We start from the raw sequence: 26,385 nt of genomic DNA on the forward strand, positions 1-26,385 counted from the left end.
GCTGAGGTGGGGCCATCTCTAGAACTCTAATCCACAAGCCCCTCAAATTACCCTGAGACTCCACACAGTTTGCAGGCCAGACAAACCCTGCAGCCAGACCCTTCACTCCCGCTCAACCAGAGTCCTTCCAATTCCCAATTCTGGGCAGCCACCCCTACCTGTTTTACTTCCGTTCTTCCGGAGGGAGTCTGTGTGTGTATCAGTTTATGTGTGTATAACTCTCTCTATATATTTCATCTCACAGGGGTTTGATACAAATGGTAACATACTATTATACTGTTCTGCACTTTGCTTTGCTGGTATCTTTGATATTGTTCCATATAAGAACATATGGGTGTGTGTGCATATACATATACATATACATATATATATATATATTTTTTTTTTTTTTTTTGCTGTGCTGGGTCTTTATTGCTGCCTGCCGGCTCAGTAGTGGTGCTGCAGAGGCTGAGCTGCCCCGAGACAAGTGGGATCGTCCAGGACCAGGAATCGAACCCAAGTCCTCTGCACTGACAGGCAGATTCTTAACCTCTGGACCCCCAGGGAAGTCCCAGAACATGTTTGTTGTTGTTGTTAGTTGCCACGTCTTGTGCTGAGTAGCACCTGACTCTTTTGCAACCCCACGGACTGTAGCCTGCCAGACTCCCCTGCCCATGGGATTTCCCAGGCGAGAATCCAAGAACTTCTCTAGGGAACTCTTCCGAATGCAAGAATCAAATCCTCGTCCCCTGCCTTGGCCGGGAGATTCTTCCCCATAGAGCCACTGAGCCACCAGGAAAGCCCCTAAGAACTTGCAGACTTTGTTCATTCTTTTTGACGGATGCACTGAAATTTATGTGAACAGTTCCCTATTGATGATACTTAGGCTGTGTTTCCTACATCACACGCTGCCACACACAATGCTACTTTGACTATTAAGCTACAGATATCTCCATGTCCATTTCACGAATAACTGCAGGATGATTTCCTAAGCCTGAACTGAATGAATTTTGGAGTCCATGAGCATTTTGCATTTAATCTGCTATCTGCTAAGTCGCTTCAGTCATGTCTGACTCTGTGTGACCCCATAGACGGCAGCCCACCAGGCTCCCCCGTCCCTGGGATTCTCCAGGCAAGAACACTGGAGTGGGTTGCCATTTCCTTCTCCAATGCATGAAAGTGAAAAGTGAAAGTGAATTCGCTCAGTAGTATTGACTCTTAGTGACCCCATGGACGGCATCCTACCAGGCTCCTCCGTCCATTGGATTTTCCAGGCAAGAGTACTGGAGTCACAACACAATAAAAAGAACTCTGACCCAGAAAAGGGAAGAAAATAAAGAAGAAGAGAGCCGATTAGACCATGTGTATACAGTTTCTAGTATAATGCCTGGGAGTTTAATAAAGTGTTAGTCGCTCAGTCGCGTCCGACTCTTTGCAACCCCATGGACTGTAGCCCGCCAGGCTCCTCTGCCCAAGGGATTCCCCAGACCAGAGTCCTGGAGCGGGCTGCCATGTCCTCCTGAATGGCCAAGCAGAAACTTCGGGAGCTGCTGGGGAAGTGAGCCTGGACCGGGAGATGGGGGCCAACTGTGGCAGCAGGCAGCTCACGCTACTCCCAAGAGAGGTTTACAAGATTATCTCAGGAGATTTTTTTTTTAATGTTATTAACACTTTTTTGTATTATTGCACATTGGAAAATACAACCAATACATTTAACAGACGATTCCAAGGGATTCTTGTTTAGGAGAATAGCAGAGTAGGCATTCAAATGTTTACAAATTGAGTTGGTCTACATTTTAGTTTTTTGGCCACTCAGCAGGGCATGTGGGATCCTCACTCCTCAGCCAGGGATTGAACCAGCACCCTCCTGCACTGGGAACATGGCGTCTTAACCGCTGGACCGCCAGGAAAGTCCCCTGAATCTTAAAACTAAGTACATCACAGCACATGACGCAGGAGCCACGTGTGTGTGTGTGTGTGTGTGTGTGTGTGTGTGCTGAGTCAATCCATTCGTGTCTGACTTTGTGTGACCCCATGGGCTGTAGCCCACCAGGCTCCTCTGTCCATGGGATTCTCCAGCCAAGAATACTGGAGTGGGTTGCCATGCCCTCCTCCAGGGGATCTTCCCGACCCAGGGATCGAACCTGCTGTTAAGCAGGACAGTTCTTTACCGCTAGTGGCACCTGGGAAGCCTGTATGAGCCGCAGTTATTCCCAGATCATGATGGTGAAACACTAGTGATTGAAATGCCTCAGGATGCAACTTGCAAAGCCAGTCAATGGGGTTGAGCACAAGCTGGGGACTCGCACAGCCCTGGCCGTGGAGCGAAGCAGTGACCTACGGCCCAGGATCTCAGGCCCCTAGTCTGTAAACAAGAATACCAGCTTCTGTTCACAGGGTTGTCATGAAGCTCCAGCAAAACCAACGGATGACTCACTTCACTGCCTGGAAAGTAGTAGACAACTAACAAATGTGATCACTATTTTTAAAATTATTTCATTATTAATTAACATTTTTACATCCATTATTAATATTTAAGCAATCATTATAGTGAGTGAAGGCTAAAGAGTTCTGGCTTTATTCTATAAGCAATAAAAACGGTTTTGTTTTTATAGTGTTCATTCTGTTGTGAAAACATTTCAACAACATTAACAAAGAATGATTCTTAAACAAAAAGGAAAACCACTCATCATTTCCCCAACCTTTTGCATATTCTCCTCCAGACTTCTCGACATGAATACTTACTATTCGTGGTTGCAATCACAGTGTTCATGCAAATTGTGTATCCCGCTTTTTCTCAGCAAACATGATGTTATGAACGGTTTCCATGCTTCGGCATATTCTTTATAATTATCATTTTTGAGGCAGCATAATGTTGCACTGACTACGTTAGGCATGGTTTTCTTAACCATCTCACTGCCTGGAGAAATACAGAATAATGCCTATGGCATGCCTGGAGCTTTTTTCTTCTGTTGAATTGCGCTCTTACAATCAATTCCCAGGGGTGAGCTTAATGGGTCAAAAGGTAATCATGTTTCCAAGGCTCTCGTTGCATTGTACTAGATGGTGTGCCAGAGTTTTGCACACTGCTTCCAGAGATGGAGACAGACTTCATCCAACTCTGGCAGCACCGGGGAATGGGGCTGTAGACTCTGCTAATTTAATGCGTATGAAATGCGATCTCCACACTGTTCTCATCTGCATCTCTTTGATCACTAACCAGCTGAACTATTTTCCAAGTGCTTGTTTACTCTCTGCTTATCCTCTTGGGTGCAGTACTGGTCCACATCCTTCACCTGCTTATCTGTTGGAGGCTTTTCTTATCCATTTGAATGAGCATTTCAGAGTCGATAAATGTAATCATTTGCCAGCCAGACTTAGCTACTGGAGCCTTCTGAGCAGGGGGGGTGTGTGATCACACAACACCTTGGGAAGATTCATTCTGAGATGAGTCGAGGAAAGTGTGCTGGGAGACCGAGAAAGCTGTCCACAGGTGGGCTGCCGGGGCTTGATCCCAGAGTAGGGGCCTGAACGCCACCGCGGGGCTGGGAACAGCATGAGGGTCTGTGTGCCCCGTCCTGGAGCTCGTGGTTCCCTGCATCGTCCCCCACGATGCCCTTCATGCTTCCTTGTAAACTCAGTGGCTTCGGCCCACAGAACTGCCGGGGAAAGGGACTGTTTTTGCTGTGCAGGTAAGTGAAGTGTGTGGTCCGCGGGGGAACACACGGTGAGGGTCTCCAAGGCGGGGGCAGGGGAGCAGTTGGAGAATTAGGGCAACGGGTAAACGGAGTCAGGGGATTCTTCTGTCTACAGCGTGGCGCCCAGGCTGATGGAGTCTGAGGCAGCTCGGCCATAGCCACGCCCCAGGCAAGGCTTCCTAGTCCTTCCCCACAGCCACCCTCCAACCCCGAGTGCTCACTACCAGCCCAGCAGCACCATGCACCACGAGGGCTTACTAGCATCCTCCTCATTAGTCGATCCTCATTAGTCCAGCAGGTCAGCCACATCTGGCAAGGGCCTCCTCCAGGCCAAGCTGGCCAGGTGCATGGAACAGACAAAGTCAGAGATGACACGCAGCTCACAGTCTCGCGAGAAAGGGAGGTGCTCTTCACCGGGAAGGGCACCCCGGCAGACACAATGGGACAGCCTGCTTCTTCTTTAAATAATTTTGCTTATTTTTGGCCGTGCTGGGCTGCGCTCTTGCTCCTCTCGTTGCGGTGGGCAGGGGCATCTCACTGTGGCGGCTTCTCTTGTTGTGGAGAACGGGCTTTAGGGTGCGTGGGCTCCAGTAGCTTCTGCGCGTGGGCTCAGTAGTTAACAGCTGCCGCACTCTGGAACACAGGCTCAGTGGCTGTAGTTCACGGGCTTAGCTGCTCTGAGGCCCGTGCGATCTTCCCATACCGGGGATCAAACCCGTGTCTTCTGCCTTGGCAGGCAGATTCTTTACCACTGAGCCAGCAGGGACGCCCGGGACTCAGCTTTCTAACCGAGAGAACCCCAGGGAGCCAACACCCTGACTGTTGCTCGGGACTGGCATGCAGCGTCATGAAGGAAAGAAAGACTCACACAGACCTGGATTCAGAGCCTGGCTCCAGGCTTCTTTGTCATGACACCTCTGATGAAGCCACATGACTTTCTACCACACCAGTATCACTCTGTCGTGTTCTTCAAAAGAACCTGGCATTGGACGGCTAAGTTCAAGTTTAGGATGACTGACTTCTCGGAGTTCTCTACAGAAATACAGCCAGCTCCTCTTCTTCCCAAACACAGCTCCATCCCAAGCCAGGGGTCTCACACAGATGTATCGGAATATTCCTCTTCCATGTCCCAACTCCACCCACAGCCCCTCCAAACAGCTGCCTCCTAGCCAGTCCAGGGATACACACGGGGCGCAAAGGTAGGTGGGAGAAGCTGCCCACACAGGTCCTGGAAGGAGGCTCGGGTCATTTGATCAGGAGATCCCAGGGCTCTGGATACCCAAAGCATGGTCTCAAAGGGGAATGCAGGGAGTTCTCTTGTGGCTCCGCAGACAGGATTGCAGGCTTTCACTGCGATGGCCTGGGTTCAACCCCTGGTCAGTGAACTCAGATCCCGTAAGTCACACGGCACAGCTAAACAAACTAATAACAAGTAAAAGGGGAACCCAGACTCTCTGAGGACACAGCCGCTTCGTTTCTGGGCCTTTTTCCCCCATGGAAGGACGCTGGCTGGAGAAGGACCACAGCAAAGCCCTCTAATGCACAAGGCCCAGGGCCAGACCCCTCTCACTCAGATCTAAAAGTGGCAGCACCTGTCCGAGTGTGTGTCTCCATCGGTATAAAGCGGGCATCAGCAGACGCCCGTTCCACTGACCTGCTCCGAGTCTTACGTGAGCCAGTGCACGTGAATTCACGACACGAAGCAAGTAGTTGGTAAAGGCCAGTTATCCGCGTGAATGGTGTAGATGAGCAGAGACCTAGAAGCCAAGCAGGCGAGAAGGCGCTCCGACACCCTCGCCCTTTGGCACGTCTAGTCTAGGCGTTCTCCCCTGTCTGTCTTATGCATCGGGTGGCACGGAGTCTCCGCTGAGAGCGAGGGCTTCCCCAGTTTCGGTGTGTGGACTCTAGCGGGCACAGGCGCATCAACGTGGGGGATCTTGGTTCCCGGACTAGGGATGGAACCCACACCTCCTGCATTGAAAGGCAGATTCTTAACCTCCGGACCACCAGGGCAATCTCCTAGTCTCCTGTTTCAGCACGCCAGGCAGAGGAGGACGCGGGACTCATTGGCAAGGGTTCTGGGTGCAAAGGGCAGGGGCAGCGGTCTCTCCCTCCCTCCAGAGTACACGCTCACCAACCACCGGTCACCGACAGGCCTGGCAGCCAGTGGGGGTGCCTGCGGGAGTGGGGTCTGAGGGATCCCTAGAAATGCTAAGCTTCCTCTGGGGCCCCCATCACACCCCCAGGGCTGGGAAAGACGGGGCAGCACGGAATCTAGCTGAGGGGCTTCATTTTCAGGGTCACAGAGGTGGAGTGTCACCCAGTCATGGTTTTGCGAGACTTCTCAAGAGTTCTGAGTCCAAGATGCACCTTTTGAAAGAAGGAGCTGGAAGCCCAGGGACAATAGCGGTCTGTCCCACATTACACAGCCATTCAGAGGCAGGGTCCGGGCTAGAACCCAAGACTTCTAATGCGAGTCTGGTTTGCCCTCAACACACCGGGCAAACAGCCCTGGTCTGTGGCTGGAGCAGGTGGAGAGGTGGAGGTCAGACACGTGGGGTGGGACGTTCGAACTAAGAACTGACTCTCAGACTCGGCTCTGCCATGTGGGACCTCTGAGATTTCAGGTCATAACTTTACTGTCTGCCCCTAAAATGCAGCCCCTATGTCTTCCAGTTGCTGTTAGGCCAAGCAAGAAAATTAATACAAATGTTATTAGAATTTACTGAGCATAGGATCAGGCTCTCTGTTAGGTTCTTTCATGCCTTGTCCCATTTAATCCTTAAACAACCCGATGAGCTGGGAACTGCTATTGTTTTCCTTGTTGTTGTTCAGGTGCTAAGTCGTGTCTGACTCTTGGTGATCCCATGGATCGCAGCACGCCAAGTTTCCCTGATTTTTTATTCCGTTAATTTATTAATTTCTTTTTTAAAATTTTTGGCTGTGCTGGGTATTTGCTGTTGCTCCTGAGCTTTCTCCAGTCGCAGTGAGCGGGAGTCTACCCTCTAGCTGCCCTGTGCGGGCTTCTGATCGTGGTGCAGAGCGCGGGCTCACAGGCTTAGCTGCCACAAGGCATGTGGCATCTCTCCTGACCAGAGATTCAACCTGTGTGTGTCCCCGGCATCGGCAGGCAGATTCCGAACCACTGGACCACCTGGGAAGTTCCGGGAACCACTACTGCTTGCTGTCCTCCTCCACCCACGCCCATTGTTCGGAGGAGGAAACGGAAGCTTGGGAAATGTTAACTGCTACCCAAGGTCATCTATCTGTGACTGCAGCCGAGCCAGGACAGCACCCGGCAAAGCTCTGCTCTGGGCCACTGAGCCACCCCACCTTGCTGCCACATAGGTGGAGAAAAAGAACCAGGAAGGCTCCGTGAACTCACCAGATGGAGTTGCCCAGAAGGAGGACGGGGCCCTGGGGGTCACACTGAGAGTAGGGGTGATGTTGAAAGGAGGGCACTCATTGATGAAGTCAGGACTCATCTAGTCTGTGTCCGTGTCCTGCCGCTTCTTCCACGTGACCTCCCAGGTCTCCACCCGGGGAACCCTCCTTCTGAGGCCGGGCGGTAGGGGTGGGGATCCATCCATCAGCCAATTTGCTTGAGCTCCTGGGTGTCCCTTGGGGCTGCAGATCCACCTACCGCCACCAGAGGGCGGGCCAGTTCTGTGTCAAGTCCCGGGGACACGGCGCCCCGCAGAGAGCCCTGCCAGGTGTCCAGACCGGAATTAGATGAGCCCTTTCACTTTGCCCCGAGGGCCATCAGCCTGGGCTTCCCCAGTGCTCAGTGAGCAAAGAGTCCACCCGCAAGGCGGGAGACCCGGGTTTCATCCCAGGGTGGGGAAGACCCCCTGGAGGAGGAAAATGGCAACGCACTCCAGTATTCTTGCCTGAAAAATCCCATGGACAGAGGATCCTGGTGGGCTACTCATCCAAAAGGTCGCAAAGAGGTAGACAGCACTGAGCAACTAAGCAAGCGTACCCACATCAGCTTCCATCCCTTAGATCCCCAAACCTCTAACTGCAGAAGTTCAGTTCCATCCGACAGGGTGTCTGATTCTACTGAGATAAAGACTTAAGGATCACCATCCAAACAGTTATGACAACAGCTGCCACCGCCGACAGCCGCAGAACCTCGTTTCACTAAGCTCTTTCTCATACCTTGACTTGCTGGAGACTTACTGGTAAGCTGAAGCATAACTGTGAGTGGTATAATCCCATTGTACAGACGAGGAAACTGAGGCCCCAGAAAAAGGAAGGCATTCTCTTTGGGTCACCTAGAGGACTCTGGTCTTCCGGAAGAGCTGTTTCCAATTTTCTGCCTGTCTGTAGGACAGGCTGGGGGTTGGGGGGACGGCCCAAGGGAGAGGAGGAACAAGAGGTGGGAAAGCTCTCCTGGGAAGATGGTATTTCCTGTAAACTGAGACCCCCATCGCCCACCCACGCGCCATTCATCCACCCGACCTGTTCATTGAGCACCTGCTGGGGACGCAGAGATGGATGAGGCGAGTTTCCTGCCCTCAAATAGCTGGCGGTCTAGTAGGGGAAAGGAGTGAGTCAGCAGATAGTTAGAGGCAACCGATACCTGGGCAGTGGGACACGTGAGCACAGGGAATGTTCGCCGACTGGGACACACCCAAGTTCGAGGTGTCTCCTTCGGCTCCCAGGCCGGGATCATTGGCAGGGGCGCCCCCCTTCCTGCAAGTCATCCTGGGATGGGAGCTCCCCTCCCAGCTCTGGGACCTGCCAGTGTCGGGGGTCCCGGGCCCCCCCCCCCAACCACCCCCTCTCCAAGAGCGCCAGCCCCGGGACCGATGACAGCGCACACCTGAGTCAGCCCGCCGCCCACCCGCCCCTCTGCGTCTGTCTCCGCCTCGTGTGATATTTCGCTCCCGGGAGCCAGCCCCACCGCGCTCCGGAGGCAGCCCGGCAAACAAACCCAGCGACAGATTGTGCCGCGGCTCATTCCGGGGAAGGCCGCCAAATCCCACCCTGCTTCCCCCAACACTCCCTCCCCGCCGCCCCCTGCGGGCCCCCCTCCCGGGCGCGGGCGCTCCGCGGAGTGGGCCCCGGGAAGCGCAGGGACCCTGCTTTCTAGAGATGGGGGAGGGGGGACAGGGGCCCCGGGGCCGCCCCTCTGCATTCCCACCCCACCCGAAGGCTGAGTCGCGGGGAGAGGGCATTTAGATGCTGGCAGCCGGGGAAGGGCAGGCAATGGAGCCGACTGGGGGGCGCCCGAGCGCCGAGGGGCAAGAGGGCTGGGAGCCCGCGACTGAAACCGGGTGGAAAGGGAGCTGAGAGACACGAGACCCAGAGATGGAGAGACAGGGGGTCACGAGGACCGGAGGCGAGCGACAGACACACGGACAGAAAGGCGGACGCGGACAGGGAGCTAGAGGGAAACGAGACGGGGAGGGTGGGAGGGGACGGAGCCCGGGGCCGTGAAATGTAAGTAAGAGTCGGGGGAGAAAGGAGAGGAATCGGACGCGAACGAGGGACGCGTGAGACTACGGAGGGACCGACAGTGAATGGAAAGATGAGATCAGCATTTATAGAGCGCCGACTGTATGCCAGGCGCTAAGCTGTTCTTCTGGCCCGGGAGGGAGAGGAGGAGCCCGACGGAGCGCCGAGGGCATCTGTCGCTTTGCTCGCGGGCGGTGCCATCCGGGACGCCTGCGAGTCCTGCGCCGCCCGCCCCGGTCGTCGAACGCGCCGCACTCACATCCCCAGCCCGACCTGCGGCCCCGAAACGGCGACCCCGAGGGCCCCCCACCCGTCCCGTGCCGGGGCGCTCCCGAGCTCCGGGTGCCCTTCTCCCTGGAGCAGGTGAAGGCCGGGGTGAATCCCACCGCCGCCTTTATGAGAAAACGCTTCCGTGTCGGCCCCGCAGGGATCGCCCCGAACGAGGCCATGAGGGGCGCGAAGGGGTCCAGAAGAGGTCGGAATGCACCCCTCTGGAGAAGGAAGTCCGGGCGAGGGTTCCACCGCCCTCGTGGAGGAGACCGCGCGCACCCGAACTTGCCCCCGCTTGCGAGGGCATCAAGGGGCGTACACACGCCAGGACACACACACCCCGGCCACCCCGGCCGCAAGCTCGCCGGCCCCAGGCTCCCCATTCGCGCGGACCCGCGAGCGGGGGAACACCCGGCGGCTCATCGGTTCGCCCACTCAGGTGCCCGGGCCACCCCCCGACCCCCGCCCGTAAGAAAGGTCACGTGCCAGCCCTGTCACACCTGCACAAGCATCCTGGCTCGCGCGCGCTCACGTGGCCCGGAGCTTGCACCCACAAATTCTTGCTGACACTGTTCTTACACACAGGGCTCGGGGTCTGGGAACACAAGCGAAGGGGAATCTCGGAGTTCTCCCAGAGGGAGGAGCGCCCGAGGCCTGCGCTTAGGGGCCCCGGGCTGAGCAAGGCGGGGGCAGGTGACCCAGGAGCCCTTCGGGGGAGTTGGGGTGCGGGCGGGAACTGGGCGAGTTCACGGGTTTCCCGAACACGACCGCACCCCCTCAGGCGGGGATTCCTCCACCAGCGGGGTGATCGAACACAGCCCTCCGGGCCCCCCAGATAAGGGAGGGGGCCGGGAGCCGCTCCGCCTCTTGGCGGGCAGGCAAGGGTTAAGCCGGCGAGCCGGGAGGCGAGGGCGGAGCCAGTGAGCGCGGGGAGGAGGCGGTGGGAAGAGCTGCCTCGCCGTCCGCACTCTCGCTCGGCGAGCGGCCGGGGCGCGCGGACCGACGGACTGACGGAAGGGCCCGCGCGCAGCCTGCGCTCCTGGGGGCGCGGGCGCCGGGCGTCGACGGCCAGCCCCAGCCCTCCGCGCCCAGCCGCGCCCCGCCGCGCCCCGTCGGGGCCGATGGCTGCTCCCGAGGCTCGCAGCCCGGGGGGCGCGGGGTAGAGCGCCGCGGCCCAGCCACGCCGCGCGGGGCCCTCCCAGAGCCCCGCGGGGTCCCCCGCCGTCCGTCCGGCGGGCTCGGGGAGCCCGTGGAGGCGCCCTCCCCCCGCCGCCCCCTCCTCCGAGCGTCGCGACAAGATGCTGCCCGGGCTCGGGAGCCTGCTGCCAGGTAGGGACCCACGCGGGCGGAGGGGAGCCGGGCGCCCCGGCCCCCAGGGCGCGCGGGTGGGGCCGCCGTGCGGGTGGGGGGCGGCCTGGCGGGGTGGGGGGAGCACGCAGCCCCGGGCCCCGCCCCCGGAGCCCGCCGGGCTGGGCGGGAGGCTCCTGAGCGAGGGGGCCCCCGGGCCGGGGGCGGGGGGACGCTCCAGTCCCGCCGTCCCGGCCCTACCTGCTCCGGGCGATGCTGAGCACTCCAGGCGGCCGGGCAGCGCCGACTCAGCAACTTCTGGCTCCCGGTGCCTCAGCACTTTCCCGTCGCCAGGGGGACGGGGGTGAGGGCAGGGCGCTGTCTGGGAGGGGCGGGGGGCGGGGGAGACCCCAATGGCCCTCCCCGGTAGGAAAGCGCGGCGCGGGGAGGGGGGCGCTATAAAAGGGCCTCTCTCCACGGACAGGTGTGGCCGACCGACCAGGGTGTGGGCCAGGGACCGGGGGCTGGGCTGGGCTGGGCTGGGAAGGGGCTGGCAGCGAGGGTCAGGCAAGCAGCAGCCAGAGATGGAGAGGGGTCCGCGGAGGGCGGCAGGGAGGGGGCGGATGAAAGGTTAGACGGGAAAGCTGGGAGGGAAAGGGGACCCCGGTGAGGACGGGGGGGGGGGGGTGGGGGTGGGGGCGGGGAGAGGGGAGGCCGGGTCAGGGGTGAGGGGGGCAGACCACTAGGGTCCGGGCCCGGCTCCTGGGGGTGGGAGGGACGAGAAGGCGCTGAGGACTGCGATCTAGGGATGCTGAGGGCGCGGGGAGTGAGCAGACAGCCCGCGAGCGGAGGAGGACGGGGCGGTGGACGGAGGTGCGGAGCCAGGGACAGGGACAGGGAACCGTGAGCTCCAGGCTTGGGTTTGGGAAGGCAGAGAGGAGAGAGGGGTTCGGGGTTGATCAAGACGGGGCCGAGGGCTAGGAAGGGCCGAAAGGAAGGAGGCAGAGGAAGGGGAGAGAGAGACAAAGAGACTTCTGGTGAGCACGTCCACGTGGGGAGCCCTCCATTTCCAAAGCGCCTGCCCGTCACACCGCTCCTCACTCCTCGCAGGGAGTGGCCGGCGGGCCAGCCCCCCGCCCCGGGCTCTGCGTTGCGGGCTGGGGGGGAGGCAGCTGTGAGGGGGATTTGGGGGAGACACGGGTGTGGGGTGGCAGCCTCCAGGGGTGGGCGCCCTGGCTGACTGCACGCTGCCATTTGTATCTCTGGGCCCCTCTGGCCGTCGGAGGAGGAGGAGCCTGCCGTCTCTGCCACCACCGTGGCTGCTTATTTCGGGGTGTTACATTCTGGCAGAGTGAGAAGCTGTTTGCAGCGGCTCTAAACCTCCGTCACCCGCGCCAGGGGGTCCTGGGCCCTGCGTCACGCCATTGCCCCCCACCTCCTCTGCCCCTACCCCCTCAACATCTGCCCGCAGGCCCCAGCCCTTCCCCGCCTTTTTGGGTGTCAGAACCCCAGGCCTGGACTCCCTCCCCAGGGAGCATTTTCCCTGGGGCCACTCTTCCCTGCCTCCTCCTCCAGCTTCTCTTGCAGCGATCTCTGGACCAAACGGTGACTCCTGGGCTGAGAACTTTGGGAGCCTTGAGGCCCCAGGGCGATCGCCCAGCGTCCTTGACCATGGGCCCACGGTGAATGGATCATTTCTGGCTCTGGGCCCCTCTGCCTTCCGGGATCGGTGCCACGTCCCGATCTCTCTCCGTTCCCTCCCGGGTCAGTTCTGGCCGCATCTTCTGGACACAGGACCTCTCTTCCCGCCTCCTGGATGGGGTGTCACCTCGGACAACCAGAGCCTGGAGCCCAGGGAGCTAAAGTTGCAGAAAGCCCGGGTTCCCCCCTCCCCTCAACCCTGGACAGGCAAACAGAACCGGCATCACTGCTGGCCCAGCCTTGTGCACCTGGGCTCAGTTTCCATCCTCGCTTTCCCCCAAGCCCAGCAACTCTCACACACAGGGTGGCTTCCATGGCTGACGTGGGGTCTCCCAGAGGAAGGTCAGAGAGTCCCTTTAGACAGGGACTTGTCCCATCCAGGTTCCTCCTTGTACCAGCTGCACGACCCGAGGCAACTAATTTCACACTTGAGAGCCTCCCTGTCCTCACTTGCAAATGGGGGGCCGGAATCTTGATCTCACAGGGGTGATGCTATGTTGATTCTGTGCACAAAGACGTGTCCAAATGCGGTGGCTGGCACACAGTAGGTGTTCAGTCACAGATGGTTTCTGCCCATCACTGCTCCACACTCCCCTGCAACTTGAGCATCACCTACCTACTGAGTTCAGTGAAAAAGCAAAAAGAAAAGACGGGATGACGTGAGCAAAGAGGATGGGAGGAGCTGTTGGAATGGGCTTTCCTTGGCCCAGATAGTGGTAGGGGGGTCAGATGGAGCCTTGGAGAAAGGGGCTGAAGACAGACTGAGATTCGGGTGAGGGCCTAGGCCGCTCACTGATGGCGTGGCGACTGAGATAAGGGTCAGCCCCTGATGGCTGACGAGGTGTCCGCCATTCCTGCTCTGAGATTCTGTGCCTCTCGCCCCTGTGTTCACCAGGGATGCACGAGATGGGGCCTGGAGTGGACCTGTGGTCCTCGGGGAAGAAGGCGGGGCTTGGGGGGGGGGATGGAGTGCTGGTGGGGAGAGGCAGGGGGCAGGGAGGGGGGTGGTGATCCGGAGACCGCGGGCAGGGGCTGCAAGGAGCAGAAGGGGGAGAAAGGCACCGCTCACCAGGCCCCGGGGGCAGAGAAGCCCAGAGCCCCTCAGCCTCCCCTGCGCCTGGCTTCCAGTGTGAGCCGCAGCCTGAATTATGGATGAGGCTCCTTGGGTTTCAGCTGCCTTGCATGGCGGCGGCCAGGGCCAGAAATGGCAACAGAGTCACTGTTAGGCGGCAGCTGTCACAGGGGCCCCCTGCCCAGGGCCCTGCATCAGAGAGGCCGCGGGGGCACCACTAGACCACGGGGAGGTGGGCCTGAATGATGGGGGTGTCGGGGGCCGGCAGGGGGGCAGGGAAGTGGGGGCTAGAGGGTCTGATAGGGGCCCTGCTGAGCCCTGCCCCACCCCAGGCTGGAGGAGACCCTGGTGCCCTGGGGACTGGCTCTGACTCTGGAGCACTCTGGAACCAACCCCAGGTCCATCTCTCCTGGGGGTTCTCTGCTCTCTGTGTCCCCCTGTTCTCTGGGGGTTCTCCTGTTCCCTCTGCCTCTCCTGGGGGAACAGTTGACTAGGAGGCTGGGGAAAGAGCTCCATAATCCTGGGGGGACAGGGGGTGGGGTGGGGTGGCTGGCTGGCGGCTTTCTGAACACACACGCTGCGAAGTGATGGATCAGCCACAGGATTAAGAGCTCAGAGAGGGATTTGGCTTTCTCTGGTGTTGAGTCCTTGGGGAAGGGAGCCTGAGGGGGACCCCACCAGGAAGGGGATGGCCCTGGCGGGCCCCGGGGACCCTCCACTCCAGTGCTCGCCCCGCCCTGCTGTGTGACCCTGGCTGAGTCACTCGGCCTCTCAGATCCCCGGCCGGCAGGTCAGCAGAGCCAGAACCCGGATGAGCCTGGAGGGCTGCCCGGCTCTGAGCGCCGCTGTCCTGGGCCCCGAAGCTCAGCCCTCCTGAAACCCCCCGGGCTCCCACCCCTGCCTGGTGGGGCTGAGGGGTGAGAGACGCGCCCCTGCAGCCCACGTGGCTCCCAGAAACCCCGGGAGGAGAGAGTGATCGTGAAACGCCGCTCGGGGGAGGGGTGCGAAGGGCCAGCAGCGCGGAGGCGGTGTGAACGAATGGAACAGCGGCGGCTGTGTCACTGAGCATTACATCACACCCGGCCCACACACGCACGGGGCCCGGCACTCACACACTCGGGGGGCTGCAGGCACACGCCTGCACGCTCGTGGGGGGCCGGGCGCCGGGGACAACCGCGCCTTTGCTGTCTTCCAGGGACGAGGCTTCGCCAAGCATTCCTGACATCCGCTCCACACACACGGCCTGTGTGCCGCCTTGGGGTGTGCGCCGTCCCCATGTGTGCTGTGTGCGCTCCGTGTGTGTGCTGTGTGTGCGTGCCATGTGCCATCCTGTGTGTGTGCACCGTGTGCACTCCGTGTGCGTGTATGCCATGTGTGCACGTCGTGTGCCACGCCATATGTGTGCCCACCGTGTGCCACGCCATGTGTGTGCCACCCCATGTGTGTGTGCCAAGTGCCACGCCGTGTGTGTGCCGTGTGCCACACCGTGTGTGTGTGCCGAGCGCCACCCCGTGTGCGTGCCGTGAGCCACCCTGTGTGCGTGCCGTGTGCCATGCCGTGTGCGTGCCGTGTGCCAGCCCGTGTGCGTGCCGTGCGCCACGCCGTGTGTGTGTGCCGTGCGCCACCCCGTGTGCGTGCCGTGCGCCAGCCCGTGTGCGTGCCGTGCGCCACGCCGTGTGTGTGTGCCGTGCGCCACCCCGTGTGCGTGCCGTGCGCCACCCCGTGTGCGTGCCGAGCGCCACCCCGTGTGCGTGCCGTGCGCCACCCCGTGTGCGTGCCGTGTGCCATGCCGTGTGTGTGTGTGCTGTGTGCCACCCCGTGTGCGTGCCGTGTGCCACCCCGTGTGTGTGCCGTGTGCCACGCCGTGTGTGTGTGCCGTGTGCCACCCCGTGTGTGCGTGCCGTGTGCCACCCCGTGTGTGCACCGTGTGCCACCCCGTGTGTGTGTGCACCATGTGCCACCCCATGTGCATGCCATGCGCCACCCCATGTGCGTGCCGTGTGCCACGCTGTGTGTGTGCCTTGTGCACTCCATGTGGGCGCCATGTGCCACCCCGGACCCAGGAGTGCTACATGTACAGAGCACCTGGCTCACAGATGCATTCACGCCTCTGACACTGGGGGTCACCGGAAGGCAGGGACCCCCTCAGGCTCTCCCCCGCACCCCAGGGCCCAGGATCTCAGATCCTTGCGTCCAAGGGAGCGGGTCTTCGGCCTTCCCAGGCCTAGCACACTGCCTGGAGCAGAGGGTGCCCTTTCTCTGTGTGCCCAGACGATGAGCACCTGGCCTTTGGGGGCTGCAAAACCTGCCAGAAGAAAATCCCGAGTCGTCGGGAAGCCAGGATCAAGAGTAGAGGTCAAGGTGGCCCCAGAACTTCCTCAGCTGCAGTGAGGGTCAGAAGGCCAGGGTCAGGAAGGGAGAGGGGCCCACTGCCCTGCTGGCGCTCGGGGGGTGTGGGGGTCTGGACGTGACTCTTTAGCCCCTAAGCCCCTGGGCCTGCCTCTCCATCTGAATCATAGCCAAGCTTCAAGACTTACTTTGAAAAAAAAAACAATTTTTTTTAAGTGACTTTGAAGGAGAAAAGCCTGGGGTGTAAAGTGAGGTTCCTGGGCTGTACCCCTCAGGGCGGTGATTCTGCCCAGGCAGGGCCCAGAAGCGGCTTTCCTTCCAGGACACCCCATCCCCACTCTCCTGCAGGTTGCTGCTGGCCACAGGGAGAGACCCCCTGCCCCTGGTCCCTGAGAGCCCTTCCAGGGTGGAGAGGTGAGGGAGGAGGCCTGCGGTCACCAGGGGGCCAGAGGTCGTTAGACTCACAGAGGGTCTCGGTTTAGCTCCACCTGTTCCCAAATGGGGTCAGTTTTTCTTCCCAAGTGATACTGGCAATGATGTCTGGAGACCTTCCGGTTCTCGTAAAGGAGAGGAGTGTCACACATCTAATGCGGAGAGGACAGGGGTGCTGCTACAGCCCCATATAGCCGCTGTCCCCAGCCTTTTTGGCACCAGGGACGGTTTCATGGAAGACGGTTCTTACACGGACCAGGAGAGGGGGTGGTCTGGGGATGATTCAAGCGTGTTAGGTTTGTCGTGCACTTAATTTCTGCTATTGTTGTATCAGCTCCACCTCAGAACATCAGGCATTAGGTCCTGGGTGGGGACCCCTGCTGTATAGAAGGTCGTATAGAACTGCCCTCCACCCCCCACCCCCCGGACCACATAGCAGTATGGTCAACACTTGACATTTGGGCCGTTCTTGACAACCGGCCCAAGACCAGAGTCACCGTCAGACCCATCCCAGTGAAAACGGGAAGGAAAGTAGACCGCCACTCATCAGACAACTTTCAACCTATCAGAGTGTCCTCTGGGCTTTGATCTTAACATACCAGGAGCCTCCAAAAGTGGAAGTGGCCAGGGCCTCCTGCAACTCTTGCACCCCGAATCCCAGCCTCCCCCAACCTAGGAAGGCAAGGCTCTTGGCCCAGGTGCGCTTAGGGGTAGGTGGGGGGGGTGGGGCGGGCCTGCGGCTGGCACACCCTGCCCCCGCACCCCACCCCACCCCACGGCAGCCTGCCCAGCACCCCCCGTCTGCCCGCAGGTCCCCTTCGGGGTAGGTGGGTGGGGTCTGCTAAGCCCCCGGCAGCCCCCCCAGCGCCCGTCTGCCCGCAGGTCCCCCGGCCTGCGTCCTGCTGCTGCTTCTGGCCGCGGCCCCCGCCGCCGCGCGCTGCCCCATGCTCTGCACCTGCTACCCGGCGCCGCCCACCGTGAGCTGCCAGGCCAACAACTTCTCAGCGGTGCCGCGGGCCCTGCCGCCCGGCACGCAGCGCCTCTTCCTGCAGAACAACCTCATCAGCGCGCTGCGGCCCGGCTCCTTCGGGCCCAGCCTGCTCACCCTGTGGCTCTTCTCCAACAACCTCTCGGCCATCTACCCGGGCACCTTCCGCCACCTGCAGGCGCTCGAGGAGCTGGACCTGGGCGACAACCGGCACCTGCGCTCCCTGGAGCCTGACACCTTCCAGGGCCTGGAGCGGCTGCAGTCCCTGCACCTCTACCGCTGCCAGCTCAGCAGCCTGCCCGGCACCATCTTCCGCGGCCTGGTCAGCCTGCAGTACCTCTACCTCCAGGAGAACAGCCTGCTCCACCTACAGGTGAGCGCCGGCGCGCGCGGACACGAACACAGGCGTCCCCTCCTGCTCGCCTCTCTCCCCCCGGGACCCTCCCTACCTCGCGCCCGGCGCCTCCATTGCTCAGCATCTCCGTGTCTCACCCCTTCCCTCTGTGTCCCGGCCCCACCCTCCATCTCTCACCCCTTCCCTCCGTGTCTCACCCCCTCCCTCCGTGTCTAAGCCCCTCCCTCTGTGTCTAAGCCCCTCCCTCTGTGTCTAAGCCCCTCCCTCCGTGTCTCGGCCCCTCCCTCTGTGTCTCATCCCCTCCCTCCGTGTCTCGGCCCCTCCCTCTGTGTCCTGGCCCTTCCCCCCCGTGTCTCACCCCCACCCTCCGTGTCTCGGCCCCTCCCCCGTGTCTAAGCCCCTCCCTCCGTGTCCTGGCCCCTCCCCCCGTGTCTCGCCCCTCCCCCGTGTCTAAGCCCCTCCCCCGTGTCTAAGCCCCTCCCTCCGTGTCCTGGCCACTCCCCCCGTGTCTCGCCCCACCCTCCGTGTCTCGGCCCCTCCCCCGTGTCTAAGCCCCTCCCTCCGTGTCCTGGCCCCTCCCCCCGTGTCTCGCCCCTCCCTCCGTTTCTCAGCGTCTCCCTCCCTTCTGAAGGCTTCTGCTTCTCCCCTTGGTCCAGGGCTTTCCTTTGTCCCTTCCATCTTTCTCTGCTCCCCTACTCCCCCGTCTGACTCGCTGTCTGTCTGTCTCTCCCTCGCGGCCCCTCTCCATCTTGCTCACTGACTCTCCTCCCCCGTCTGTCTGCCTCTGCCTCTTCTGTCTGTCTCCCTTCGCGCGCCCACTCCACACACACCCCCCGCAAGTCTGTCTGGGTGGAGGTGTGTGTCTCTTCCCGTGATCTCTCCTCTCCCCCTTGCCTCCGGGAGACTCTGCCTTTTCGAGAGCAGTGCAGCCTGGAGGGGCATCGTGGCGGCTTTTCTCGCCCACCCACACGCCCTCCCACGCCAAGGGCAGGGGGACACGGAGGGCGGCGCCACTGCAGCTGGCACGCCACAGGAGGCTCCCGCTCACTGGGTGCCAAGGCCAGGGGAAACCCTACCCGTCCTGGATCCCATCCCCCCAAACCTACTGTCTCAGCGCAGTGGGAGGAGACAAGAAAGGGTAATGAGCTGTGAAGTTGGTGGGAAATGGATGCTCAGAAAAAGGAAGGAATAACAGTAATTGTTATTTATTATTATTATTGATCTAAATATTGTTCCCTGTTGTTCTTATGCTGGCTGTCTGACAGTCAAGTCCTCCCACTGTTTCCCCAGGAAGCAATAACAGACCCTCCAAACCATCTAAGGAGAAAAGCCTCCCCTTTCAGTTTTAGGCCTCTGCATTTCCAACTGCGACCCTCTCCCCACACCCACCTGGACGGCCCGGGCTGGGGCCTGACTGCTCAGCACTGTGCGCATTTGATGCTGATAACGACAGTAACGATAGCAATAATAATCCAGCACTTACTGAGCACCCAGTAAGTGCTTGCTGGTGAAAAAAGGGCAGCGAACAAAACGGAGGAGACCCCTGCCTTTGTGGAGAGCATTCTAGGGGTGGGGAGAGACGGGAAGTAAAATAGTGCGCTGGAAAATATGTTGTGTTTTGTTCTCACTGCCTGTACTGTGCTTAGTTGCTTAGTCGTGTCTAACTCTTTGTGACCTCATGGACTGTAGCCCGCCAGACTCCTCTGTCCGTGGCAGTCTCCAGGCAAGAATACTGGAGTGGGTTGCCATGCCCTCCTCCAGGGAATATTCCCAGCCCAGGGACTGAACCCAGGTCTCCTGCACTGCAAGCATATTTATTGCATAATTACTGATAGTAATAGCCCACTAGCCTTCAGCCTAGTGGCTCAGTGGTAAAGAAAGCACCTGCCATTGCGGAAGACGTGGGTTCGATCCCTGGGTCGGGAGGATCCACTGGAAAAGGAAATGACAACCTACCCCAGTATTCTTGCCTGGGAAATCCTGTGGACAGAGGAGCCTGGCGGGCTACAGTCCATGGGGTCACAAAGAGTTGGATAGGACTTAGTGACTAAACAACAAGCCATTAGCGGGCACACTAAGTGTCAGGTGCTGTGCTAAGGACTTTACAGGTATCAACCCTGTCATTTACAAGTGTGTGACATTTATAACCTCCCTGAGCCTCAGTTTTCCCATCTGTAAAATTGGAGTAGTCATAGCATCCATCTCCTAGGGATTTTAGAATCGTTAAGTGCATGAATAATTTGTAAAGCACTTAAGATAGTGCTTGGCATACGGTAAGCATGCTATAAATGCTTGTTAAGATACTATTTTAAAAAGAGAAACCCGCCTCATTGAATACTGGTCTCGGTGAAATGGCTCATCTTGGGCCCTATCCTGAAGATATGGGTCAACTTCAAGGATTCTGCTGAGACCAGGGGTGGGTGCCGGAACACTCCTTTTTTTCCCTTCCTAACTTGGCTTCTCACGGTTTCCAAAGTGTGCGCAGTCACTTCATCTCATTTCTGCAGCCCTGTTGGGGGATTGTTCACACCTCCTTACAGATAAGGCAGCTGAGACCGAGGGTCCCAAAGACTTTGTCCCAAAGTCTTGTGAACACGGTCCCTGTGCCTGGGGACTTGCGTGATCTCAGCATCACAGGCCTCACAGCAAACGGGGAGCAGGGGCACAGAATGACGTTTCTGAGGCTGCACCACCAGGAAGACCCGGCAGCGCTTGAACCCTTGTGATCTGGTGACATTTCAGGCTGTTTTCATCACTCAGAACTCTCCATGGGGGTCTGACCAGGTGTGGGGGGGTGGCACTCATAAGAACAGCAGAGTGGGCTTATTTCTGAAAGCGCATGCTTTAGAATCTGCCAGACCAGAGTTCAAATCCTGGCTCACGTGTGACTTTGGACAAATTACTCAACCTTTGTCCACGTCCATTTCCTCTCTGGCAATCATGATAGTACTTAATCATATCAATACTGATCTAAGAAGTTTCGTAAGTATTAAAATGTAGGGAATTCCTTGGCAGTCCAGTGCTTAACACTTAACACTACCCTTCAAAGGGCACAGGTTCGATCCTTGCTCAGGGAACTAAGATCCCGTGTGCCACGTGGTACAGCCAAATAAGAGAAAATAAAATTTAGCACAGGGCCACATCAATAAATAGGCACTATAATTTTTATTGCTGCTAATTATTACGTGCGACAACCACTATTACTGAGACCCTGACCTCCTTATCAACATATATCGGTTATGCCATGCAGGCTTTTAAAATGATCAAATCTTTGAATGATAAAATCTTTTTAATGATTAAAAAGAGCCATCCAGTTGCACTCCAGTAGGTTAGGGAATCTAGGGTCAGCAGACCTGAGTGCGCATCCTTGCTTTGTTATTTTCTGACTTGATTTCAGCAAGTTGGTGCCCCCCCACTCTGAACCTCAGTTTTCCCAACTTTAAGATGGGACTAGTAAAAAGAATACCTTCCATCAACAGCTGTAACGAGTCAATGAACTCATATTTGTGAAGTCCTGTGCTGAATCAGTTTTATCATCATGGCCTGACCCGCCAACACAAATGGCAGCCGAGGCTGGGGGTCAGGAATGACCTGGGCAGGGGGCACCTTGAGGAGTGCTGGGCTCTTCTGAAATGGGGCGTGCCGGTTCTGTACGCCCCTGGCCTGAATGGCACGGGCGTCATGGGAAGGAAACGCCTGGCTCTTCACAGAAGGGAAGGAGGCAGCCTCTGCCTGTGAGCGGCTGGGAGAGACTAGCCCGGGAGATGCCACAGGCAGATGGGGTGCACGCGCGGGGGTGAGGTCCCCAGGGTGCAGGCGTGACCCGCGATGGTGCCAGGCCACCCGGGAGGGGCGCTCTGGTGGAGGGAAGAGGACCCCAGCAGCTGAGGAGGAGGGCGGTGGAGCTGGAAACGGGTCGGGGGTTCCCCCAGATGCCCCGCCCTGGGGCAAGCACCTTCCTCACAGCTAACTCACTGTGCACACGCCAGGCTGCGTCCTAGGTTCCAGGGTGTCGGACGCGACCAAGGACAGGGTCCCTGCTCTCCTGCAGCACCATGCCTACTGGAGAGGAGCTGCGTGATAGACACACCGACCCTGTTTTGAATCCTTGGAGCAGCCTGCGTGGCACAAAAGAGCGGTGTTTCCATCAGGCAGATCTCATTTGCCCTGTGGCTTTGGGCAAGTTACTTAACTGCTCTGAGCCTCAACGGACTCATCCGTGAAATAGGGACAATGCCCTAAACCCCAAGAGTCTGTCTGAGGATTAAAGAGGATGCTGCTTGAAAAGGGCTCCGCGTGCCCAGTCCACTGAAGTGAAGTGAAAGTCACTCAGTCAGTCCAACTCTTTGTGACCCCATGGACTATACAGTCCGTGGAATTCTCCAGGCCAGAATACTGGAATGGGTAGCCTATTCCTTCTCCAGAGGGTCTTCCCAACCCAGGGATCGAACTGGGGTCTCCCGCATTGCAGGTGGATTCTTCACTCGCTGAGCCATCAGGGAAGCCCTATCCAGAATAAGCATCGTTCCCCCCATTCAATGGCTAAGGACACCGAGGCTCGGAGAAGTTAAGGCGTCCCGTCCAAGGCCACTGAACGCATGAGCAGCACAGCCTAGAATCACTCCAGGTCTGTCTCAGGGCAGAGGGCAGCTGTTCGGAGGCCTGGCTCCAGAGTTCACGTCCGCACGTCACTTCCTATTGGGTATTGCACCCTAGGCCAGTCACTTGCCTTTCTCCGAGCCTCCCTCCCCTAATCTCTGAAAGGGGGAGGATAATATTTTCTGCCTCACAGGCCTGTGAGGATCCGGTTACTACATGGGATCTGTGTAGCACAGAGCCTGGCACATGGTAAGCGCTCGGTTACTCAGCTACTGACGCAAATGATGATGATACCCGGGGTAGATGGGTGAAGCCATCCGTGGGGGTGCCTGGCACAGAGCAGACACTCAGCGCAGCTTTGTTGAATGAATGAGGTACATTCCAGCACTCTCTTGCTCATTAATATCAGATCAGGATGGATCTTAATGATCAATGACCTCAAGTTCCTTGTTTCACCGATGGGGGTAAAAAAAAAAAAAAGAACGGAGGCTCAGAGAGGTGCCTGCAGTTGCCCAAGGTCACACGGCCCAGCAGCTGATTGGAGGCTGGACCGGGGAGAGGCAAGGTTAAGAACAGGATGCTGACCAGGGAAGGGGGCAGGGACGCTGCGCTGAGATTCCAAATGGATGCAGAGAGCTGTGAACCGGCCGGGGCGGGGCGGCGCGGCGCGGGGGGAGGGGGATGTTGTGAGGGAAATGTGGTTTTTCCGAAGTGGAAGAGGATGACTTTAGCAGCTGCTCTCTGCCCAGAGGGAGGGTGGTGGGGGAGGGCGAGGGCTGTGAAAGTCAAGAGCTTATTAATGCACAGAGAACCGTTTTCAGAGCGGGGAGGGGAAGGGCTGTATCTGAGAGCTGCAGCCTAGAAGTGGCAGTGGGATTTGGCAACAGCTTGGATGGGGTGGGGGTAGGGGTGGGGGGTGGACACCCACCCCCCCAGGCTGGGTCTCAGAAAGGGCAGGGGCAGGACTTTCGGGGGAGAAAGACAAACTGGATTCAGGGAATTCTGTATCGGAAAACTGGGGCTGCGGGTCAAGGGTGCCTGAGTTCTCTGGGGTCGCCCTTCCGGACCTCCGGAAGCATCCGAAGTGCCCATCACCTCCGCCCTCTGTACCCCTCCCTCCCATATCATTCCTTGGACCCGGCATCTCTGGGTGCATCTTACTCTTGCTGCCACTCCATTAAAAAGAGAAATGCTCATTAGGTGTTTGAGTGGAAGGCATTCAGCCCCCGCCCTGGGGGAGCCGAGAAGAGAAGGACAAGGACGCCAGGGCCCGCTGGACCAGACTCGAGGCCCCTGGAGGGAGACCTGAGCGGGGCGGGGGGCGGGGCGGCGGCAGGGAGCCTCAAGGTAGAGGGGGGCGGATCTCGGTGCGGCCGAGAGGAGGGTTCTTGGCAGCCGCGGTTCCTGTAGCGGAGAGGGCGGAAGCCAGATGGGAGGGGGCGAGACAACGCGGGAGCACAGGAAGGTGGAGGCGGGGGGGAGGGGGGGGGGGCAGTGGTGGGTGTTGGGAGTCAGCACCCGCCCCCCCGCCCGAGAGCCTGAGACCGGGCGCCCTGGGTTGGGGGTGCTGGGGGGTCGTCTCAGTGGTAGAGCCACTGCCAGGAACCGGGAATCCAGGGGGAGCTGGCTTGAGGGTGGAGGATGCTCCTGTCCCCCAGAACCAGATCCCTTGTGTCTGCGAACCACAGTGGTGTCTTCCACAAGGTGGGGGGACCTCAGGACTGGGCCTCTGGCCGCCTCTCTGGCGAGCCCTTCATCTGCCTGGGTACCAGTGCTCTCCTCTGTAAAAAAAAACGGTAGGTTGGGCTGGTGCACCCAGAAGCAGTCACTCCCTAACCAGGTTGCCCATCACCAATACCTTGGTGAACTGGTTAAAATACAGAGCCCGGGCCCCTGCTGGCTCCCCTCCGAGGAGCCCACCCCACCCCACCCTTCTCCTCCCAGAACCACAGTTCAGGGCCCTTCCAGCACTAATACGATCCGATTCAGAGACTCCTCAGCCTTGGGCAGGGGGCACAGCCCCTGTCCCTGTGGGGTGGAGCTGACACGGTCCCCTTAATGTCCCAGCCTAGTAGCAGAACCTCCAGGCTCCAGGAAGGTCCTCTGTTAAAGGACAGGGGATGGAACCTAATTGTAACTAAGACCCTACTGTCATAATGCTGTTCTTATTTAATAGCTAAAGTCATACCCAGCAAGACCCCATGGACTGTAACCCACCAGGCTGGGATTCTCCAGGCAAGAATACTTGAAGGGCTGCCATTTCCTTCTCCAGGGGATCTTCCTGACCCAGGGATCGAACCCTTGTCTTCTGAGTTGGCAGGTGGATTCTTTATTACTGACCATACAGGAAGCCCCCATTCATAATAACCATCATTTATTGATGGTGGTCTGTGTGCCGACTGGGTACCACATGGTTACCGGATCTCATGTAACCCCCACCCCCACCCACCCCCCCACAAGTCTGCTAAAAGAGTTCTCTTGAGTTATACACACTGAGGAAACAGGCTAAATAACTTTCGGAAGGTAACGCAGCTGCAAAGAGGGCAAAGCTGCATTTAAACCCTGACTTCACCCATCTCATCCGCACGTGGATTGTCTTTTTTAAGGCTCAGAACAAACCCAGGAGGAGGTACACTCACCCCCATTTTACGGATGAGGAGACAGATCGCTGGGCAAGTTCACAATAATGGCTAACTCAGGCAATGCCCACCCCATATATTAATACCTGTTGTTTCGTTTAACCACATCTTACAGACGAAGCACTGAGTCACAGGGATACCAAGTGACTTGCTCAAGGGTCAGTTAATAGTAGGGCCAGGATTTGGAGTCAGGAAGTCAGTAAGATGTGCAGATGAAATGAAACAAGGGAAATGCTCAACCAAATCGTAAGCTCTCGGCTCCAAGTGTGGCCCTCCCACCTGCAGCGTCTGCGTCACCTGGGAACTCAGTGAAGACGTGCGGAAACTGGGGGGCGGGGCAGGGCTCCGGGATCAGCAGGGGGTTCTGATGCACCCCAAAGTTCTAAGAACTACACTGCTTTCCCCGCACAAGTAGGTTAGAGGAGGCAGGATTCGAACCCAGGACTCTAGAAGGCGGGCCCCTTCCTGGTCTGCCACGCTGCTCCCCGCCCTTCCCTAACGCCCTCCGAGGCCGTCTCATCTGTCTCATCTGTCTTCTCCCCCATGCCCGCCCCAGGATGACCTGTTCGCGGACCTGGCCAACCTGAGCCACCTCTTCCTGCACGGGAACCGCCTGCGGCTGCTCACGGAGCACGTGTTCCGCGGCCTGGGCAGCCTGGACCGGCTGCTGCTGCACGGGAACCGGCTGCAGGGCGTGCACCGCGCGGCCTTCCGCGGCCTCGGCCGCCTCACCATCCTCTACCTGTTCAACAACAGCCTGGCCTCGCTGCCCGGCGAGGCGCTGGCCGACCTGCCGGCTCTCGAGTTCCTGCGGCTCAACGCCAACCCCTGGGCGTGCGACTGCCGCGCGCGGCCGCTCTGGGCCTGGTTCCAGCGCGCGCGCGTGTCCAGCTCCGACGTGACGTGCGCCTCGCCACCCGAGCGCCGGGGCCGCGACCTGCGCGCGCTCCGCGAGGCCGACTTCCAGGCCTGCCCGCCTGCCGCGCCCACGCGGCCCGGGGGCCGCGCGCGCGCCAACAGCTCCTCCAACCACCTGTACGGGGTGGCCGAGGTCGGGGCGCCGCCGGCCGACCCCTCCACCCTCTACCGCGACCTGCCCGCCGAGGACGCGCGGGGGCGCCCGGGTGGCGACGCGCCCACCGAGGACGACTACTGGGGCGGCTACGGCGGCGAGGACCGGCGGGGCGAGCAGACGTGCCCCGGCGCCGCCTGCCAGGCGCCCCCGGACTCCCGCGGCCCCGCGCGCGCGCCCGGGCTCGCCGCCCCGCTGCTTTGCCTGGTGATCCTGGCGCCCCACCACCTCTGACCGCGGTGCTGAGACTGAAGCGGCCGGCGTCTCCCCGGCCCCCCCATCCCCGCCCCTCACTCTCCGTCTCCAGTCCCCGCCGTGGGCTGGCGGCCTGCCTTCTCCTCCCAGCGCCTCGCATCCCCAGGGATCCGGCCACCTCTGCCCGCCTCCCGGGCCGCCGGCTGTTGGCAGCCCCCGAAGCGCACATCTGGTGGCCCAGCCACCCGAAGACATGGCCGGGGTTTTCTCCCCATCTCCGGCCGTC

The 26,385-nt window shown here is 59.4% G+C and overlaps 1 protein-coding gene across 1 annotated transcript; it reads left to right on the forward strand.

The window, feature by feature from the left end:
• The first annotated feature begins 10,708 nt into the window (after positions 1-10,708).
• On the forward strand, positions 10,709-26,138 carry RTN4RL2 (reticulon 4 receptor like 2). Its single transcript, XM_068989291.1, has 3 exons — positions 10,709-10,739; positions 17,134-17,612; positions 25,389-26,138. Exons 1-3 carry the CDS (start codon positions 10,709-10,711, stop codon positions 26,136-26,138), a joined length of 1,260 nt encoding a protein of 419 aa, XP_068845392.1.
• The last annotated feature ends 247 nt before the right edge of the window (positions 26,139-26,385 follow it).

Source organism: Capricornis sumatraensis, chromosome 16, assembly GCF_032405125.1.
Source record: "Capricornis sumatraensis isolate serow.1 chromosome 16, serow.2, whole genome shotgun sequence".
Lineage (NCBI taxonomy): Eukaryota > Metazoa > Chordata > Mammalia > Artiodactyla > Bovidae > Capricornis > Capricornis sumatraensis.

What these genes read in the sequence shown, in the direction of transcription:
- RTN4RL2 (XM_068989291.1), top strand. Translation starts at nt 10,709, where the DNA reads ATGCTGCCCGGGCTCGGGAGCCTGCTGCCAG. An exon ending in GCTCGGGAGCCTGCTGCCAG is followed by an intron (nt 10,740 to 17,133) that starts GTAGGGACCCAC and finishes GTCTGCCCGCAG; the next exon opens with GTCCCCCGGCCTGCGTCCTG. An exon ending in ACAGCCTGCTCCACCTACAG is followed by an intron (nt 17,613 to 25,388) that starts GTGAGCGCCGGC and finishes TGCCCGCCCCAG; the next exon opens with GATGACCTGTTCGCGGACCT.